Source organism: Psammomys obesus, unplaced genomic scaffold (assembly GCF_907164565.1).
Source record: "Psammomys obesus unplaced genomic scaffold, mPsaObe1.curated_primary_1811, whole genome shotgun sequence".
NCBI lineage: Eukaryota > Metazoa > Chordata > Mammalia > Rodentia > Muridae > Psammomys > Psammomys obesus.
Window position 1 is genome coordinate 13015457 of NW_026595981.1, and position 22266 is coordinate 13037722.

A 22266-nucleotide genomic window follows, 5' to 3' on the forward strand; every position below is an offset into this window, starting at 1 on the left:
TGTGTGTGTGTGTGTGTGTGTGTGTGTGTGTGTGTGTGTGTGTGTGTCTGGTGTAACCATGGGAAGCTGAGTGCTCACTTAGTTGCGCCCTCTCATTTATGCAGAGCGCTTCAAGAGGCAGAGAAAGCTGATCGCAAGTGAAACCCGCAATGCCTGTCAATTCAGATTGCGCCAATTCATTTCTGCAAATGTTTATTAAGTGCCTATTAGGCAGTGTGCTCCGCTTTCATCTGGGAATAGAGTCAACTCCTGATTTTCCATGCCAGTGAGGATTGCTGGGTGATACTGCGTACCCACAGTCCCCACAAACCTCCCTCCAGTCCTGGCTGGATTCGGGGTGCGCGGCAGACTTTCAAAGCCGCAGATCTGCTTCCTGACTAAGCTTGCCTTTAATATTCAAATGAGAGGATAAATCCCAAGTACACACAGGGCCAGGTGGCCGGCAGGCTGGCCTCTGGGAGCTGGTTTGTAATTTAAAAGCGCCTCCATGAAGAGGTAATCTCTAGAGGGGGGAGGGGGCTGGGACAGATGACAGGGATGAGGTGGGACAGATGGGTGAGGCTCTTTTTTACAAGGCCACACCCTGCTTACAGCTTTGGCCCCACCCAGGTGTGTGAATCCTCAGCTCCATCAATCAACCTGGGAGGCTAATCTCCCACCTTGACATTTCAAGATCTGCTTCCTAGCTGGTGAGAGGCCAGCTGAGCAAAGAGCCAGGTAGAGCCAGAGAGGTCAGTCACCACCTGGGTGCCATAAAGGTCCCTAGTATGGGTATTTCTGGGATGGGAGAGGGTGAGGGTGAGGAAAAGGAAGCAGAATGAAAGTGACAGGAGATTAGGTTGACACCAAAGGACGGGGCTGTCTGCTTTCTGGGTTCTGAGATCCCACCAGGACAACCCTGAAATGGCCTTTCCTGGCCCAAGGCCCCTGAAAATGTAGCCAGAGAGAACAGCACACAGGAGACCAGTGTGGGCTTCAGACCTGAGTGCATGCCCAGGAGCTCCCCTTCCTGAGTGGGAACCAAACTTGAGGGTCTCTATCACCATGGTGGGCTAGAGAAAGGAGTAGACAGAAGGGCCCCAGGGCTGTTCCTCACAGCGACACAGGATCCTAGGTATTTGGAGAGTTTTCTACCTGCTTTTCTGGAAGCTTTGCAAAAACACTGCTCTCTGGCCAGAACTGGCAGCTGGTATAAGTCACAGCCCTTTGTCTATAGCCAGGGCTCTTCTCCCAGCCTGCCCATTGAGAAATATTGTCGCCCAGACACTCAGGATGCTTATTCTGCCTCTGTCGGATATGACTGTCCACCAAACTGTCTTTGTTTAAAGACTCAGTATCTTGAACCAAGGTTACCAAGGTTACCTAGCAGCAGCTCTGCTGACAAAAGGCTATCTGAGGGTTCTCTCCAGATGAACAGATAGGGCACCTCACCTCAGGCTACCTCCTACTGAGCACTGCCCAGGAAAGCGCCAGGGACTGTCACTGGACAGTGGCTGGGAACAAAGAGCTGGTAGTGAGTGGTTTAGTGGTCCTGAGTCCTGAGATAGTAATCCCAGGGGATAGCTGAGCCTCAGGTGTTCCAAGGCTGGTACCCTAGAAAGCCAATCTCCATTAGTCACTGATTGCCTCTGCTAAAGAACAAACTGGGAACTTCTCGCCCTAGCTGCAGGAGAATGGTCTCCCCAGCCTGGGACCTACAGAGCCCTTGCCCTTCACACACAGTGGCTCAGGAGGGAGGCATAAGTACTTGGTTACAAGACACTGGCCTGGCTCTCCTAGGCTGCCTGGAGCCCTCAGCAGCTAAGGTAGTCAGTGGATGAGACTTTTGGCAGTTGGTGTCAGATTAATTTTATTGTCCTTAGTAGTGCTGAGTGATCCCAAAGGGCCACCAGCCAGCCTGAGGCAAGGAAGAGGAATGTAGCTGAGAAGGTGAAGTGGAAAAGAAAGATGGGGTGCAGACAGGAAGGGGACGTCCTTCTGGACTCACTCTCAACGTTTCTCTCCTGCCCTTTATCTCTGCACACCCCAACTCGCTGTGGAAGGCTGCCTCTACCACCCACCCTCCACTGTAAACTCCTCCAACTCTTGTCATGCTCTGGGGCCTAGACTCATTCTGAAGCCCGATTCGCACCTCACCTGCCCCAACAACCCCCTGCCAGCTCCCCACTGTCAAAGCCCTGAGGTCTGCCCTGCTTCCCTGGGGGACCCCGTGCCACTCCTACACTGATAAGCAAATCCAGGTAGCACAGTCATGAGATCTAAGGATGGGAAATCACTCTAGAAAGCTTACTTCATTAGCAACTTTGATGCCCATTATTCCTAAAACTCTTCATTCTACAGCATTTACTGATTTGTATGGCATATCTGCAGACATATGTGCACACACACACACACACACACACACACACACACACACACACACATCATCCCTCAATTCTAACTCAACCAAAAAGCCACTCTGATTCCTGGCGCTGGATCAAGAGCCCCTTTGGGTTCCCATCCAGCAACATGTCTACTGTCCCTTTTGATCTCCCCTGTGCTCTGGGGGTTAGGAAAGTGAGCGTGTGCTGTGTGCACAAGAACATGCACGACTCCGCAGACCCACACCTGAGCACAGCGGTCCTCACTGGTAGGAGGGATTGCCTTCGCAGGGAGGGGCGGGGCTCTCTCCCACAGCTGGAGTGAGCAGATGCTCTCTCTGTCTCTGTTCAAGGGCAGATCACCTCCAGCAAAAGCGCAGGGCTCTCTGCTGAGGAAGAGGGGAGAGCTGGGGCCAGGCGGCAGCCAGGGGGATGCTGGCACGCTTCTACAAAGTGAACTTGGCTGTCACCCGTGCTGGTTATCTAGCACATTCACCTCCCCTGGAGCGAGAACAGGACACTCTCAGGCTGAGACGGCGGCACCACAGCATGTCTGTGGTAAACAATTTATTTTTCTACCTCAGTTGCTTACAGGGGGGGAAATATAAAATGTCATTAGGGAGCAGTGCAGATGAACTATTTACAGCAATGGGGGAAACGCACAATGGCCCAAATGAACTGCCTGAGAGGCAGGCACTTTAGGACATGCTCACCAAAGCAGAGCAGTTCTCAGAAACCAAGGTCAAAGTAAGAAGGGGGGAGAGCCTACAAGGTTTGCTTTTGAAGAACAAGTACCACCACCACTCATGAAAAAGCCTGCAGGAAAAATAAATAAATAAAGGGAAACCAGCTGCATTGGTTATCTTTATGGAACTGCTGGGACCTCCTGCCACGCTCACCAGAGCTATGAATACTCAGGATGCTGATATTCAAATGGCCCGCTCACATGGGGTGAGTCAAGCAGAGGACGGGTCACTCACTGCCCACAAACTCTGGCTTCTGTGGGTGCAACTGAACTGTCATTGCTAACTCCAGAGAGTAGGGATGTCTCAAAGAGGGAAGTGGACAGGGTTAACATGACAGCACACTCTGAGGAGGGGTGGCTCTCACGGAGCTAGCTCTAAATGTGGCCTGGTTTGGATGGTCCCAGGTGTCCTATCCCTTCCCACCCTGACAGTGCCATGGGGTAGGGGTAAGGCACATAAGGGAGGGAAGTGAAGTTGGGAAGGAGAGTCCAGTGGCGATCAGTGCCCATGTGGCAGGGCCAGGGTGACTCTGCTGTCCCTTCTCAAAGCTTATTGTGGCAACAGGCACCAAGAGAGCAGGCTTAACGGGCAATGGCAGCCTGACAGCATTTACAGAGCTGCTCATTCGGATTCCATTTCACACGCGGTTTGGTAGAAGGGTGTGAGTGCTCACGCCGCCACTGTCCACCACAGGACACGGGTGCTCCCTCCAGATCGCACAGCTGCAATCCCTCTGAGCCACCAGCACTGAAAAGCTCAACCCTTGCCCCGTGAGATGCCCAGCAAGCCTGTTCGATCATTATTCTAAAGAGGAAGCCTCTTCCTGAATCCCTCCAAGGAGTCCCTACAAAGTCTGTGAGCAGTCCCCTAAATTCTGAGGAGCTGGGAGGTGGGGCCGGGCCGGATGGGACTGGCCACAGTGTGTTCAGGAAGCAAAGGGGCATAAAGTTTTTCTGAAACAAAATAAGGAGGAATCTTTCCCAGAATTTGAAACCCGGAAAAATCATGTTCATTCACTCAATCGGCCAGAAAGGACAGACTTCAGTGGGCTCTGCCAGCAGTTGAGCGGCTCTGGCAGGAAGGTGTACTCTCCAGAAATGACGGCAGGCCCCCACTTGTGATGCCGGTCTAAAAGAGCTGGTTGATAACAATTACATCCCATAAATCAAAATCAGCAAATGGTTTGAAAAGTAAAGACTGGAAACTGTTAACGCAGAAAATAGAAGGGAGAAGACCAGCAGGGGAAGATGCAAGGAAATGGCCAGGCCTCTGATGACAGGACCACAATTCCAGACTCAACACTGAGAAGAACACAGGACCAGGGAAGACCCTTGAGCATGAGAAGCAGGAGTCATTTGCTAAGTGGCCATCCCCCAGGCTTTTTTAGAAAAGAGCCCCGACCCCAATACTGACCCAAAGGCATCCCACCCCCTTCTCAAAACACCTTGTCTGTCTTCAAAGAATCCTGCAGGGGGCTGCAGGGGTTAAACCTGTTTAACACAGCTATGTGGCCCAGGGAGCTCTGTTGGGGACTACACATCACACAGGTAGGGTGAGACCTGAACCTGAACATTTGGGATGGATGCAAAGGTAAAGACAGGTGCACAGAACACCTCGGAAGGGATCAGGTTCCTCTGTGCTGAGGAGGAGCCAGATTCCTGTGAGGGAATGAAAGGTCTGGATGGGGTAAGCTATCATCCTTCTCCCATTATTTCTCTATGATGGACTCAGAAGGCCTAGGAGGGGCGTGGGACCCACAAATAATCTCAGAGGGGATAGAAATGGAAAGTGGGCATGGGATAAGACTATCGAGACCACAAAGAAAAACCGTCAGGACAACTTGGTGGTGGTGGGAGCTGTGCCAGGATCAAGTCCCAGGGCGTGGGAAAACTGGTCCACAAAACCACCCAGGGAAGGTGAGGGGAAGGCAGCATACTATGCTGCCCCTCCCCCCTTTGAAGCACCACTCTGCAGGCCCACTGCCTCCTTAGCCACACCCACCTCAGACATTCCTTATGGCATGAGACAACAGACTGAAGTCAGAGCTTCCTTGCCCTAGAAGCCCACCAAGTCTTAAGCTCCAGGATGATGTGAAGTTTGATTCTGGAGAAACTGACCACACCCTGAAGTCATGACTGGAGGTACAGAAGCCAGCCTAGGCTTTGTGTCTAGAACCGCCTGGGGCTTGGCAGGGTGTTGGGACAAACAGAAGGGGCTGATGCTCCATGAAGGGCAACTCCCAGGGGGGACAGGGTCAGGGTCAGGAGTGGGGTGAACTCTGACCTCCACCTGGCTCCTGCTGGGATGAAGGTTGGGTGCTCATACCTCCTGAGCTGCAGGCAGGTGCCTCACTCTAGCTGTCCCTATCTGGCCACAGGAATAAGAGAATCCAAGAGGCTACAAACTGAGACCGACAGGTGAATGGACTGCTCACCCTTTGGGCCTGGGAACGCCACCTGTCTGTCTTCAAGGCTGGTTCCCACCCCCACTTAACCCCAGTGACTGACCACAGCTAAGGAGCCGGTGCCATGATGAAGACGAACAGCGTCCTCAGGCGCAGACACTATACATACTCCTTATCAAAGCCTTGACTTCCCACAAGAGGCCTTGCATCTGGGAACCACCTCAGTTTGCCCTGCCTCAGCTTGCTCACTCTGGCATGTCTGTCTGTCTGGGGTAGATCCAGGGATGTGAGCCATGGAGTCAGAACACGACTAGACGCTTCCTGAGCTGGCTCAGGTGAGACACGGGTCTTAGCATGAGCTCTACTTCTCTGTCCTCAGATTATTCACTTTGTGTCCCTCCGATTCTGCGTGCACACACCTCTACACTGCCACAGCTCTTCTTTTAATCTTCCAAACAGCACTGAGCAACAGAACCCACAGTAGGACGGAAACACCCTGTATTCCACTCTGGGACCAGCACTGGCCTCATGTGGCGGCTGGGCCACTGGAATGCGGCCAGCATGAACGCAGAACTCACTTTTTCTGTTCTCCTGAATTTTAATCACTACAGATCTAAAGCTTTAGTGGCCGGTGTTACCTAGTTGACAAGCGGAGGCTGGCTAATAGCAAAGTATTACAAGTTAGGACTTGGGCTGCCCAGACTAATTGCTGCCCTTGGCTCACTGTAACGCTTTTCCTCTGTGCCTTGAGGTCTCTACCTATGATGGGAATAACGGAGGAATAGTTCTAGCCTGAATACTTCAGGGCCAGGGGTCCAGATCATTACAGGCTGCAGAGACGCCATGGGGAGGGCTCACCAAGGGTCCATGCTGACAGCACCTCCCAGACGGGGAACCTGTTTAGGTCTCCAGGAAGCGACTTCACCCACCCGTCTTTCTACCTTGAATTTCTGTAGCTCTGTCTAGCTCCCTTCTGCCTCTGACCCCACTGTCACAGAGTGGCGCTGCTCTTTCGAAGGTCCCACATAACAATCCATTCCGAAACGAGAGAAGTGAGGTCCAGAAGCGAGTGATCTGCCATAGCCGCGTGTCCAGCTGGTAGCAGAGGCAAGGTAAGTGTCTATGTCTAGGTTTCCAATGTTGGCTCTCCATGGCTTCTGTCACTCGCTCACAGCCTGAGTTGAGGCCAGTGCTAGACCTTTCCCCCACCTTCGTCAGGGTAGAGACTCCTCAGGCTCAGAGAGCCTTCCCTCAGGCCAGCGTTCTGTGCCTTCTGCTCATCATTTCTCCCAGGCCTCTGGGTGGAGATGTGATAACCACCAGGAGTAACCCTAAGTCCAGCAGCTGAGGGTGGGCCCCTGCCCCCTCCCCCCCCACAGAGAGAACCATGGAGCATAGGCCCTCTTCCATCAGCTCTGGCCACATCTGGCCTCTAATGCGCCTGGCACCCTAATAGATCCTCAGCTGCATTGCTTAACCGTAAAGCACCCTTTCCATCTTCCCCAGGCCACGCCCAGAGCTCCCTCAGAGCTGAAGCGCCCGGGCATGTTCGGGCAGCACTGTGCGCAACAGAACGAGAACCTGCACAGCTCATTCACAGTGCAGATGTCAGGGCAGTCAGTCCGGGTTAGCGGACAGGAAGGAGGGAAGGCAGGGTGGGAGGCATTAGACAGGTAGATGTAAAGGGCAGCAGGCAGCAGGGATGGCAGATATGACAACAAGCCCTGGGCCCAGAGTTCAGTCCCCCAGGAGAAGCCTCAGAGCAGGCTTGGGAGAAAAGGTAAGGAGAAGGGGCTTCCCACCTCCTCTCTCCTCCCTTTTAGCCACCAGCATCAAGGAAACACTCTAGTCCATTGGAAAGCCCCAACTATACCCTTACTCTGGACCAAAGGGGACTTAGAACACACAGCGATGCAAGTCGTGTTCTCTTTTGGAGCATCTGTCTACTCCTCTCCAGATGCAGCCTGCCTCCCAAAGTTCCAAAAACCCCAGGGTCTAAGCCACTCACCTGGGAACTGGTAGCCATAGCTAGGAGCAAATCCGGGGTAGCCTCGGCCATAGGTTGCCACAAAGTTGGGGTAGCCTTGAACACAAAGAGAAAAGAAAAAAGAGCTGTTAGACAATGGCCTTAGATCTGGGGTGATATTTCAGGGAAGGTGGCAACGACCATCAGCTGCTGTTAGTCTCATAGAATGGCGTGTCTCTGGGGAGGGTCTCAATCCAGGCCTTGGATCCCCTCTCTCACGTGCCTCGGGGTGTGATCATCAGCATGCTTATAATTAGCCCGTATTTAGGCAGCCAGACTGCCCAAAGCCCAGGTTACTTTCACAAACCTGTAAGAGTAAATGCCACACAGACGACGGAACTCGGTGCCTGCCTCTGGCTCTGACATTTGGAAAGCTTACCCCGAATGTACATTACCTTAAAGATGTTGACAGTAGGAGATTGCAGTCCTTTTACTGCCTTCTTCCAAGGCAGTGGACGGGGGCCAGAGCACCACAGAGGGCAGGGGTCCTCTGGGATGGGCAGTTTAGGAGCCACACAGAGGGCTGCCTTTCGGCTTAGCAAGCCTCAGCTGGGGGAGGCAGGGGTCATGCCCCAGAACACACACTGTCCAGAAGTGTGTCTCTGAGAGACCGGGAGGGACTGTTTGAAAACGTGTACCACAAGCCTCAGCTGAAGGTCGGGTGCTTGGGTGGTGACCTCGGGTGATCCTGAACTGAGGGGGTGCAGAGAGCTCTCTGGGGAGTCCTGGATGAAGGCATCTGTATCCTTGAACTGGAATGTCCTTGGTCACAGCAGCTCCACGGCTACCTCCTGTCCCTGTCCCCAGAGACCTACTTTGCCCTCTTCCACCCAGCGTGGGTTAGCTCAGCACAACCACACTCCACAAATGTCACCACAGTGTACTGGCTAGCCCTCTGCTTTGGCCTCTGAGGTGGCTGTCTGGTGGGTGTTAGGCCGGCCAGCATCCGAATGAACTTTATCCCTGCCTGGGAGGCAGGCCAACGCAAACCTTTGTAGGGACCAGCATCTAGAGCCAGTGTGCAGAGGCTGGGCAGGTGGCTCAGAGTTTACTCTGGCACCGGCAGGGTAATCCAGCATCCAGAGGTGCCAAGTGGCCCTCTGACCAGGCCATTCCTGGGCTGTCCCTTTGGCTGGGAGCGGGGATGGCTCAGCTCCCTAAGTTCCTGTCTGCTTTCCAGGTTCCGGTCCCCAGCCTTCCCATCAGCTCTGAGCACCACTGCTCCTTATAATAACCTTTGCTGCCTCTAGAGGCCAGAGCATTTCTTCTGTTGCCACCAAAAAGCGGGTGGGAGGCCGCTTCACAGGGAGACTTAGGACAGCTCCCCACCTATTTCTGCTTTCCTTACACACGATCCCTAAGCACAAGCTCTTGGGGGCTCGTTATTTCCCCCGCCCCCATGGAGTCTCACGAGCCATACCAAGCACACTTTGACCCTGATACCAGGGGTAAGAGCAGGGGCTGGCTCACTACGCTTCACCTTCTCCTCCCCATCACTTGGGCTTTGGAGCTCTTCCCAATGCCAGTCAACATTTGTGTCTCAGAGGCCCAAAGTGAGGTCTTGTGTAGCTGGAGATGTTGGTGTATGACTTCTGCCTACCACTGGACCCAGGTCACTCATGGGTCTGGAAGGCAGGAGACTTGGAATCTAGTCCCGGCCCAAGAGCATGGCCTTAGGGATGACTATGGCCTGATATGTGAAGTCTCCTGGAATTCACACTGAAATCCTAACCACCAGCCTGACGTAATGTATTGGAGGCAGGGTAGTGATCAGCTTTGGAAAGCGATGGGCTCACAAAAGCACGGCTCTCATGAACAGGATCAATGTTTGTTGTGGTCTGAACGAAAACAGACCACAGGCAGTGGCACTCTTGGGTGGTGTGGCCTTGTTGGAGTACGCATGGCCGTTACCGGAGAAGCGTGTCACCGGGGGTGGGCTTTGAGGTTCCAGAATCTGAAGCCAGGCCCAGTGCCACTCGCTCTTGTTGCTGCCTCAGGATCTGGGTGAAGAGCTCTCAGCTCTTTCTCCAGCACCATGTCTGTCCGGACCCAGCCATGCTTTCTGCCATGATGATGACGAACTAAGCCTCGGTAAGTGTAAGCCAGCCTCAAATAAATGTCTTACTTTCTAAGAGCTGCCGTGGTCATGGTGCCTCTTCACAGCAATACAACCCCAGCTAAGACAATGCCCTTCCAAGGAAGGTTCCAGAGAGATCACTGGCTCTCTCAGTACTTGAGGAAGGAGCACTGTCATGACAAACAGGCTTTCCCCAACCATAATCATTCTACCGGTGCCGTCATTTTGGATTTCCTAGCATTCAGGAGTGAGAAGTAGCTGTCGACTCAAAAGCTGAGCAGGACCTACAGGATTCTGTCAGACAACTCTGACCTCAGACAGGGGCTCCCTCCTTTCTCTTAAGAGGTTGAGCCTTCACCGCAAATAGAAGGCCTTTACAGGTCACCCGAGGCAGTGATGTGCCTGAGCTGTCAGCAGTGAGCAGCTGTGGTTCTTGCTGCATTTGGAGCCTTCCCACACTCACTGGCCAGCTGTGCTATCTTGACTTCATTTGGGCTCTGCTAATGGCTCTGTCCTGATGAGACCCTCCCTCCAGGATCCTGATGCCTTGGCAGAATGCCACAAAGCAAGACAGGGTGACTTAGCAACTCTGTACCGACTGGTCTCAGAGAGGAAGAAGCCTAGGAGGCCTCTGAACTCAGAGTACCTAGTGGGGGAAAGGGAGAGGGAAGAACAGTGGCCAGACCTCAGAGATCTCCACTGAACTCGTGCGCAATGGGCTATTCTCTGGAATTTATTTCTTTGGCTGGGTAGCTCAATTTTCCTCAGAATTAATCACCCACTATCAAATCACATCTTTTCAGGGCTAGATTTCTTATAGCACTATTTCAACAATATTGATAAATGGATTATAGGTAAATGGTCAAATCACTACTTCCCAGGGGCTTTCCTGATGAAAAATAGCTCCTTTGCTGCTAACTTCAGAGCAGGGCCTGAAATCTGAAATTTCAATTTGACAGCAAGAGCGTAAGCCCATGCATCACTTTTTCTGGATGTAGGTTGAGGGACAATGGAACGGCCGGTCCTTCCATGTACCCAAGCCATCCGTATGAACCCATTGCATGTGTTTCTCTCCATGGAGATCCTAAAGTCTCCAACATGAAAGAAGAGACATTCAGTCAAGTTCACACCAACTTTGGGGCTCACCCCCAGTCTTCCAGATGGACCAACATCATCGCTGCCCAAGGAATGAAGATGAGAATTCCACACCTGCCACGCTGGGGGATCTCATCTCCATACCCCCAATGCTGAACAGCCTCTCAGTCAGGCAGATGAAATTATAAATTTATAATACAACATTACTTCAATTTTCCTCTTCATTTGCGGCTGTGCAGCCCAGCTCTGCTCCAGTGGCTCAGGGCCCAGGCCGCACGGGGGAAACTGGCTGGCTGCATATCAATAGCACATTACAGCAGACCCATGCGAACGCTCCATCAAGCCACATTACAGCCGGGTGACCCAGCCACCGCTTCTATTAGCAGCTGGGCCCCTCCCACACTGGCCACTGAACAATTTATTTGCTCCAGTACTCTGGATGCCTGATCAATCCCACAGTAATTATCTCTTGTCACTAAAGGAAAAAAAAAAAAATCAAGCCTTCTGCCTGGATGACCACCTTCCTCACACACAGGCTTTCCATCGTGGCTGCACAAGTCGGAAAGGGACAATAGAACTCGGGTGTGCTGGAAAGTTCTTTCTGTGGCCCCTTCCGGGGACTGCTCCCAGGCTTCTCAGAACTGTGGCTTTAGATCTTTGCTCCTAACTGAGAGATGTTTGCATCCTAGATGGGCCACAGCTCACCCAGGCTCTTACTCACCCCCCTAGTGTGTTTAAAAAAAAAAAAAAAAAAAAAAAAAGGCTCATCCCAGACCCTAGACTTTAACAAGACAAGAGAGAAGAGCCATTTATCCAGAGGACACAGTGAGTGTCTCCTACATGCACAGCACTGCCCGGGGCTACCATGATAGTTCCACGAGGTCAAGCAAGTGCCAAGAGCTACTCAAAGGCAAGGATGTGAAAGCCAGTCTACAGAGACACACAGCCCAAAATTCTCCTCTGTTGTTAGGGGCGCCTCCACACCCGAGCTAATTTAACCTTAACTAAAACTATCTGAAGAGAAAACTTTGGTTCCATAGGGGCACGAGGCACATCACAAATGCTCGATGGCTGGTGTGCATGCGGAACTGGCAGTCAGCACACTGGCCAGTAGACAAAGGACAGTCTCATGTCAGAAGGACCTATGGACCCATTGTTCCAGAGGGGCAGGGAACAGCTGGACTCGAAGCTACTTCTGGCTACCAAGGAACAGGTGCACAATGGGAGTCCTCCTCACAACAGACTCCAGCAGAGACTATACAGGCAACTGAAGGAAGGAAAGCTGTGTTCTAGCCATCTCCTGATCTGGAGTGACTGTGAGCAGATCACAGCTTCCCAGGACCTTCCAACGATGACAGATTTATCATCTATCTATCTATCTATCTATCTATCTATCTATCTATCTATCTATCTATCTATCTATCTAATCTATCGCCTTCAATCTAGAAGGCACTGATGGTGGTGGGCACTGGATCAGGGTTTTGCAAGGATCTAGTGGCTAGCTGGCCAGCAGCATTTCTCTTCTTTCCAGCTTTCTAAGGGAAGCTTTTCTGCAAGGCCCCAACACTGCATTCTCTCTCTACCACGTGCTTAATAAATAGCATGTGGCCAACCAGGGCAAGAGCATTAAAGGCAGTGGGATTATGAGGCTGAAGGCAGAGAAGGCCAAGAGGAATCAAATACATCAACAGTCACGTGTTTGCTTTCACTAAGTCCACTTTCATTAGCAAAGTCTAGGGTGTTTCTGCAGCTTCCAGCTGGATGACTACAGGCATTCCCATAGAACGTGGACAGGACCCAGGGGCTATGAAAACACCTTCTCCGATGGTACAGTTTGCTTCTGGTTCTGTCTGGCTCAGAAGCAAGAGGTGGGGCCTTGGAGTAATTCCCCTCCTCTTCAGCCCCATACACTCTTTAAAGGAAATTCCCACCACCTTCTATCTCATTCCATTAAAGGCCGTGAAAGCTAAATTCAAAACACAAGGATGTTGGCAGCCATATCAAGCAAGATCAAGAAAGAATGCCATAGTCCCGTACACTTGTCAGCCTCCCTCTCGTGAGGCATCCTAAAGGATGGAGAAATTCCTGAAGGATATTTTAAAAATTAGTTCCATGGTGCCTCAAGTCATGAGACCAGCACACTGGCCATCTCAGCTCCTGATTAGAACATTGCCTGCCTGGGATTGGCGGCAAGATTTTCTGCTGTACCCTAAATGCCTAGATTTATGGCACACAGTAGGCAACTGGTAAACATGTTGGATGAGTGAATTTTTAAATTTATTTTTATTTTTTTATTTATTGCAATTTATTCACTTTGTATCCCAGCTGTAGCCCCTCCCTCGTTCCCTCCCAATCCTACCCTTCCTCCCTTTTCTCCTCCCATGCCCCTCCCCGAGTCCACTGATAGAGAATGTCCTCTTCCCCTTCCATCTGACTCTAGCCTATCAGGTCTCATCAGGACTGGCTGCATTGTCTTCCTCTGTGGCCTGGTAAGGCTGCTCCCCCATCAGGGGGAGGTGATCAAAGTGCCAGCCACTGAGTTCATGTCAGAGATAGTCCCTGTTCCCATTACTAGGGTACCCACCTGGAGACTGAGCTACAATGGGCTACATCTGTGCAGGGGTTCTGGGTTATATCCATGCATGGTCCTTGGTTGGAGTATTAGTTTCAGAAAAGACTCCTGGGCCCAGATTTTTTGGTTCTGTTGCTCTCCTTATGGAGCTCCTATCCTCTCCTCCTTCCTTTATAAGATTCCCTTCATTCTACCCAAAGTTTGGCTATGAGTCTCAGCATCTGCTTCAATAACCTGCTGGGTTGAGTCTTTCAGAGGCCCTCTGTGGTAGGCTCCTGTCCTGTTCCCTGTTTTTTCTCTCTTCCAATGTCTATCCCATTTGCCTTTCTGAATGAGGATTGATCATCTTACCCAGGGTCCTCCTTCTTGCTTAGCCTCTTTAGGTGTACAGATTTTAGTATGATTATCCTATAGTATATGTCTAACATCCACTTATAAGTGAGAATATACCATGAGGGTCCTTCTGCTTCTGGGATACCTCACTGGATGAGTGAATTTTAAGGTTTCAGCAGCTCATACTTTTTGCTTTTAAATACTCTTTCTAGACCTCCCCTGCATTGATGAATATTCGACAGGGTCTCATAGCATCTAATTAATTTATTTCAGCAGGGTCTCATGATGTAGCTCAGACTGGTCCTGATCTGCGGCCTTGCCTCAGCCTCCTCAGTGCTGGGATTCCATCTGTATAGCACTGAATCTGGCTATCATCAGCGCTCTTTTTATTTTTAGTCAAACAGGGTTTTCACACAGTCCAGGCTGCCTGCCTCAAACTTGCCAAGTAGCCAAGGATGACCTTGAACTGCCCATTTCCCGCTTCTACCTCTTATGTGTTAGGATTACAGGTGTGTGCCACCACGCTTGGCTCTTCAGTGAACTACCCTCCCCAACACACCCCCTTCATCAGCCAAATTATTAGGATGGTGACAGCATGGAACCTGGGAAGACACACAAACAATGCACTATGGAGGTGGCGACCTTACCCGGAGAGTAGACTACCGAAGGCCACACAATTGCAGTACAGGACACACACACACACACACACACACACACACACACACACACACACACGCAGTCAGGGAGGATGAAGTCTTCCTTCTGGTTCCTCCTAAGAACCAGAGTGAGTGCTGCACAAGCGTGAGGGCCTGAGTTCGATTCCTTAGCGGCCACATAAGTGGTACCCCGAGGTGTCGTGTGTGAGCCCAGCGCTCAGAAGCAGAGAGGAAGGTTGCTGGGGCCCGCTGGCCTGCCAGCTTAGCTGAGTTGATGAGTGAATCAGTGAAAAAACTGTGGCTTCCACACACCTGTAGTACTTGCTCCCACGCACACACATATATATCCTCTTACACGTATTCAGTTCTACTGAGACTCTAATTGTCTCTATCAAGTGTCCACACAGCTGATGATGGAGTTACAGCCTGATAAGCTTACCACGGCTTGGCAGAGTGTGGCACGGCAAATGTATTTACTGTGCCCAGTCTTGCCACTTGCACAGCTTAGAGACAGCACACGGCAGACTTGCCTCTTGTTCCTGACAGAGAACGTGGCCATTCTCTCACAAGCTACCTACCACTCAGGAGCAGGCCCTGCCCAGCAACTCCAGGGAGTGTGTCACTGACATTGCCAGCCTGGGCAAAGATCCAAACTCAATAGTCAAAGCAGTGTCTACTGAACACACGCATGTCTCACCACTGTTAAATAGAAAATTAGTGGGGTCAAGCCAACGTGAGCTGGGGACAATCTTGTCTACCATACCATGGTCTCTGAGCTCAATACGCAGCTGACTTCTGATCCTCCTGCCTCCACCTCCTGAGTGTTAAATGCTGAGTTCACAGGTGTGCACCACCATGCCCAGTTTTGTGCAGTATTGGGGAATTGAACCCTGGGCCTCACGTGTGCTAAGCAAGCACTCTACCAACTGAGCTACAACTCCAGCCCTACCATATTGTTTTAATTATAGTAGCTTTATGCAGTGTTTTGAGATATAGTCAAACTGGTGTATTCTTATTTCTCTTAAAATCTTTTTTTCTCCCGTTTCTATTTTCAGGTAAGCATTAGAACCACACAGGCAGTTTCTAAGGAGCTATAATAGGATTTTTTTTTTCCTTGTAAACTCTGTTAAGCCTGAAAAATTAATCTGAGGCGAATGAATAGATTGGCCATTAAAAAAAATATTCTCAATGACACCATGTTCTGTCTTTAAAGTTCTTCAATATAGCTCTACCTGCCCAAGTTATTTCTCAGACAAGTAGATGCAATTCTTTGTAAGAGCATGAAAAGCTTAATACATTTAAAACTAAGCCAGGAATGATTTAAACAGCAGCAAATCTGAAAACACATAAAGAGCTTATCAAACAATATAGAAGAGGGACTCTTAGCCAAGCCAAATGAAAACCCATTAAAACTAGACAGCTCATGTGCCTGAATGGAATTTTACCATTAACGACCATTTATCCCATTTAATTAGTATTTTCCTGACACACAATAACTTGCACTCAAATACCGTTCTCTCGCCTTGAAATTTCTAATTATTGTTGCGACCCACACCATTACGTATCTCCTCTGCTTTCTCCATCTTTCATGCTATTTAAGCGGCAAGATTTTCAATTATCTACGCAGGGCGGACAGAGATACCTTTAAGGAAAGGGGCATAATATGCAACTCAATTTCTCTAAAAGCCAGGAGAGATCATTTTTAGTCAGAACAAACACACTTTGTCTTTCATCATTTTTTTTTTTTTTTGCAAATAAAGAGTAAAACAGGCTATTTAAAACATCCATTTAAATGCAAATTTTGATATCCCAAGAGAAAAATGTTAATCATTTAAATAGACAGGATTAGTGCTCACCCTTGCCACCCTTCAGTTCCTCTCCTAAGTTTTAGAAAGAAATGTAGCCTGAGTCCACACACGTTAAGCCAACAGGAACCCTTAGGTCTTGGGAACTCTCACTGGGCCAACAAGGTTGAGACAGAGACGGGTGGGCGGTCCTGGTTTGTGTTTGAGGAAGGGTTGAGTCTCAAGCATACCATGAGCTAGGCATGAAGTAAGAGGATACTACATGCTCGTGTGGTTGCCATGACCACTCAAAGAGGAACCTACACACCAACTAGAAGATGAGGGAATGGCAGGTTGGACCAAAACAACAAAAACAAAAACAACCAGAGCTCAATAAGGAAAGTGGGGTTCTGTTTGCCCAACTGTTAGGTGACTCAGTTGAGTGCCTGGGCTGCCGCAGTCCTCACCCCCAGTCCACGGTGCTCCCCCAAACCCTGTGCAGACTCACCCAGCATGCCCATGCCAAGCATGAAAGCATCCATGGTGTACGGCAGCCCCCGGGCCCGGCCTCTTGTCCCAGGCGGGAACATGACTTCTTTCGGCTGAGCTTTCTTACATTCTACCTGTTAAACAGAAAAGGAGAACAAATGAGATGCAAATGAATTCCACGTAAATGTCAGACGCAGAACCGGTCGGGTTACGAGCTGTTATTTTTAGCTTCGCTCCTTACTCACTGTAAAAATAGCTGTGCTGAGTAAATGGCCTGCAAAATAAATATTTAAGAAACCACAACACTTGTGCAAATCCTGCTCTGGAAAAACCTACAAGGATGAAATTAGGTTCCGGAAGGGCGGCGAGGACGTAAGCAAAAGATATACACAAGGGGGGCCGCAACCCTGTGCAGAAAGCGTGATGGCTAAGGAGGCGGCGACGGCTGATGGATGGGCCTGGGGATAACAGCAGCCACAATTATAGCCATCTTTCATGGCTGTTTGGCCTTCTAGACCATTCCTTGATGGTCCTGCAGGCCAGGGACCCCTCACATCAGGCCATCAGAGACCCTCTCTTACAAAACAGAGACGGTACTCAGTCCAGGCTCCACCTCCCAGACCAACGCTGAACACCAGGGGTGCAGAAGCAACACGGCACATTCCATCCCCATCGGGGCAAAGGCCCTGAAGCCAGAAGTTACAGTTATCAACTCAGCAATGGCGCCATCCCCTTGGAAGCCACACCGCCACACTTCCCAAGGGAGTCCTGAGACTTAGCATGGTCTCTATTCCTATGGATTATATGGATTACCGGGTCTGCATTTAGTGCTTGTGCCTTTTAGTGGTTGCTAACCTTTCCATTTGTTCTTTTGCTTCAGAAACCTCCCAGTCCTATTCAGAGATCACTTACTGAATGCGCTTACCTAGACAGAACAGAAACCTTAGGGCCAGGGAGATGGCTCAGTGGGTAAGGTGGCCTTCCATCAACCCTGATGGCCTAAGTTCATTCTCTGGGACTCAAACTGACTCCAAGGAGTCCGTTCTCTGACCTCCACGTATGCCACGGCACATGCACTCCAACGTCAACAGACATGAGGTAAAAAACTGAAACTCGGATGGCTAGAGAGATGGCTCAGCGGCTAAGAGCACTGACTGCTCTTCCAAGAGGACCTGGGTTCAATTCCCAGCACCCATGTGGCAGCTCACAACTGCCTGTAACTGCAAGATCTGACACCCTCATACAGACATGCAGGCAAAACATCAATGCATATAAAATAGAAATAAATTATAAAATTTAACTCCCCCCCGCACACACACACACAAAAAAAACTGAAACTCTGAGGCCTGCAGAAGCTGCAGCATGGTTTGACGGGACTGCCTGAGCTTGCTCAGCATCAGTTGCTATTAGTTTACAGGCGAATTTAACAAGCATCGTTGGCTGTAAATCAAGCCCATGGCTGATAAAGATAGGCTGTTGCAGGGCAAAGCAGGGCACTCAGAGCAGCCAACAGTAACAGCATGGGAGCCTGACGGTGACCGAGGAAGAGGAAGAAGAATCGGGTATCTTATTTAAAAGCAGTCTGGGGACATATGGTATGGGAGCAAAAGCTTCGCTCGGCTCAGCAGCTGCCAAGGGTATGGCTGAATCACAGGAGACTGTGGTTGCTTATGGTGTGTCTGAGGCAGCCAGAGTGAGCTAGACTGGGGGCGGGGGGATACACTGCTTAAAAGGAGGACTTACCCAGATGACCCGTTTTAGAGATACGATCATCCTGGATACTGCAATTAAGATTCTCCAATTAAAAATACCATAGTAGGAGCTGGAGAGATGGCTCAGCGGTTAAGAGCACTGTCTGCTCTTCCAGAAGTCCTGAGTTCAATTCCCAACAACCACATGGTGGCTCACAGCCATCTCTACTGGGATGTGATGCCCTCTTCTGGCCTGTAGGTGCACATGCAGACAGAGCACGCATACACATAAAATAAAAACCTTTTAAAAAATACCATAGTAATTATAAAGCCAGGGGTGGTGGTGTAATCTAAGTATTTGGGATACTGAAGCAAGTTGCTTCAAAAACAAACAAATAAGTAAAGAATTTAGTGATTCTAGGAGGAAAACCTGACCTAAAACAGTAGCTTCGACACCATTTAACAGGTATTATTCTTGCTTTTCAAAGAATGGTAACCATAAATATCTTTAAAAATGGACAAAAAAAAAAAAAAATCACTCAGTGTGCATGACGGATAGGCTTACTCTAAAGATTTTTTTTTTTTTAAAGAAAAAATGAGCATGGTGAGAGAAAAATAGATAAAAGACACAGACAGGCAACTCATACGCAGTTAATACTGAAGCAGGAAGTAAAGTAGAACTGGGGAGACGGGTCAGTTTGTGAAGACGTGAGTGCAAACGCCCAGAGCCCACGGAAGAGCTGCATCCGTGCTTGACCATCTGTGATCCCAGCAGTCCTAGCGGGCCATGGAGGATCCCTGGAAGGGTCTGGGCCAGCAACACTGGTGTAAGCATGGGAAGAGAGCAGACTCTGTCTCCCACAGGCAGGGGGACAAGGCCGGCCGGCCACAGTGGTCCTCCGATCACCACACATGCAGTGTGCGCACACACAGGATGTATTTTCGTCTACTGGATGGGCACGGAGGACAGCGCTGTATGAAGTATGGATACTGAGGGTATGGGAAGGGAGGAAGGTGCATTGCTTTTCCCACCGTTGTGAGCAAATACCCAATAGTAAACAATTTAAGAGAAAGACAGTTTATTCTGGTTCACCGTATCTTTTTGTGGGGGGAGGGTGGGCAGGGCTGTAATTGTGAGCCATATAGCCTCTGGAGAAAGGAAAAAAAAAACACAAAAAAAAAAAAAAAAAAAAAAAAAGAGGGGCTGGACTATACAAACACCAAGGCCTGGGGCTGCAAAGATGGCTCAGTGGTTAAGAGTATGGATTGGAAACTAAGCGAGGTGGTACACACCTTTAATCCCAGCACTTTAGGCCTGTCTGATCTACATTGTGAATTCCAGAATATAGCCAGGGCTATATACTGAGATTCTGTCTCATTAAAAACAAAACAAAACGTGAGCTGGGCGTGGTAGCACACACCTGTGATCCCAGCACTCGGGTAGGCAGAGGCAGAGGCAGGCTGGTCTCTGTGAGTTTGAGGCCAGCGAGTCCGGGGCAGCCAAGGCTACATGAAGAAACACTGTCTCAAAAAAAAAAAAAAAAAAGAATTAACAAAGCGAAAACAGCTCAAGGCTTCATCTCCAGTGACCAACTTCCTCCAGAGAAGTTCAATCCTCTAAGGTTCCCCAACAGCACCACCAGCTGGGGACCAAATGTTCAAATACACGAGCTGTAGGGCACATTTCACATTCAAAGCACTTTGATTTTCCTGCAGGGCGACTGGTAACACGTAAAAACCTGCTACGAGCACATCCGTCTTTAGAGCTAATAGTCCTACACGTTGGAATCTGTCCTGAGAGGGCCTCTGAAGGAGACTATTTGCCAGCCATAACAGTAACAAGAATAATCCACCAGTGGGATTGGGGCCAGTGAGATGACGGCTCAGGGGGTAAAGGCTCTTCTTGACATCAGGCCTGATGACCTGAGTGCCGTCCCTGGGACTCAAAAGGTAGAAGAGAAAAGAACTTCTGTCCTCTAAGATCTCTCCATGTGTGGCAATGCTCTCTGTCTCTCTCTCTCTCACACACAGTGAAATATAATTTTTAAAAAGTAATGGGGTTGGGGCTGGAAAGATGGCTCAGCAGTAGGAACACTTGTTCTTGAAGAGGACGTGGGTCTGATTCCCAGCATTCTCGTGGTGGCTCACAACTGTCCCTCACAACCATCTGTCACAGGGGAGTCCTGGAACTGACTTCTACAAGCACCAGGCATGCATGTGTCATGTAGACATACACAAAGGGGAAAAAAAACCATTCATATACATCAAATATGTCTTTAAAAAGTAAAAGACAAAGCAAAACAAAAAATACACAAAGACAGAACAAAACTAAGAGGGGGGCGGGGACTGATGAAGCCAGGTGTGGTCCAGTGCCAACAAGAGCTATGGGTTACTGACAAGCACTGGTCATGAGGTACCATTATGGGGGACCTCCTAGGTCCTAGGCAAACCAGAAAACTAGTTACTCTAACTGCAGGAAGATAAACATAAATGACAGTGACCTTGTGGAAAAAGAAAGAGAACAAGTGTGTATATTGTATTAAAAAATATTTAAAAGATCTACCAAAGTTGTCATAGAGTAGCTTAAAAAATTACTGTGTATTTTGTTGCTGTTTATTTTAAGTCTCCCGCTCTTGCTACATGTTTTCATAAAAGGATGCAACAGCTTGTCATCAATAGGATTATTGGGGGTTCCTCTTGCACATAAGTAGAGAAGATGATTAAGAAGAAATAAACATGACCACATCAGGTCTTTTAGTTTTCTCCTCATAGCTCAAGCATGGTGATTAGCCCTAGCCCTTGCCTTTGCGGCCCCATCCTGAGAGCTGGAGGCTGAGAAGGCTCCTTCAGGAAGCTGCCTCAGCACGGGAAGATGGGCGTGCCCTGAGCAGGCAGGCAGATAATTACCTAATGCTGACACCAGGACCGGAATAATGCCGCTAACCAGCTCACTTCCTAACAGGCCTATCGGTGGCAATCTATTGCTTTGTCTTATGAAAACCTGCTGCCTGTTCCTAGGCAACCCGATCAACGGAAATTTCAGGTTTATACAATTTTCATTTAGGGAACAGAAAGGTTAACTAACTGTAATAGGAGTATTTTAAACAAACCCACCTACTTGCTCTCCCTAGCACTGAGCAGGGCTGGCAGCTCGGCTGAATTCTGCTGTCTTTGCTCGTGGCATTTTGGCAGCACCCACCACAGGAGCTCTGTCAACCACCTGCCCTGTCACAGTGAGTGCACTCCAAGGCCAGAGGCCATGGCATGCGAACTCTCTCGGGCTCAGCCTGTCCTGGGCATTTGAGTGACAGGAGAGGTACTGGACGCAGCGGGGAGCCTGGTCTGGCCAGCAGTGAGAGCTTCCAGAAAGATTTCTCAGGACATCTCAGGACGAGAGGGCTGCGTAAACAGTCTGCCCCCACTCCCTGGCCCTGGAGATTCAGGCTGATTAATTCTGGGATATGGAAGAACTCACGAGCCAGGGTGTGGGGTACCCACTGATAAACAAGGTGAGCCTCTGCTCTGAGAATTTCCATTCTGTTTGTCTTGTTCATCAAGGATGCAGGCAAGGGCACTCTGAACATCAAACTATCTTGAGTCAGTTTTTTCTTCCCCCAAGACAGAGTTTCTTTGTGTAGTCCTGGCTGTCTGAAACTCTCTCTACAGACCAGACTGGCCTGGAACTCACAGAGATCTGCCTGCTTCTGCCTCCTACGTGCTGAGATTAAAGGCATGTGCCACCATCACCTGGCTACCTTGAGTCACTTTTGGGCTTGTTACTTCTCCATCTCTAGAGCCCACAAGCTGTTCCTGTACCAGTGGCAAGCCAGAGAGCTTGACCAAGGACCTAGAGGAAAAATCAGAACTAAACAGGAAAACCCAATCTACCTCCTTGGTTCTGGTCTTAGACTCTGATCATCAACACATGAATTGTGTTCCAGACATCGACAACCAGCACCCAAATGCCCCCAAATATGGTGGCTTTGTGCAACCACTGATTATCTTCCTTGGGGTTTGAGTTGATGGGTGTGGT

The 22266-nt window shown here is 49.7% G+C and overlaps 1 protein-coding gene across 1 annotated transcript in view; it reads right to left on the minus strand.

The window, feature by feature from the left end:
- Positions 1 to 22266, minus strand: part of Msi2 (musashi RNA binding protein 2) — a gene marked incomplete in the record, with an annotated part of 308813 nt that overhangs the window by 31568 nt on the left and 254979 nt on the right. Inside the window, 2 exon segments of the mRNA XM_055620541.1 lie at positions 7519 to 7593; positions 16562 to 16676. Of these exon segments, the coding sequence (XP_055476516.1) occupies positions 7519 to 7593; positions 16562 to 16676 (190 nt within the window).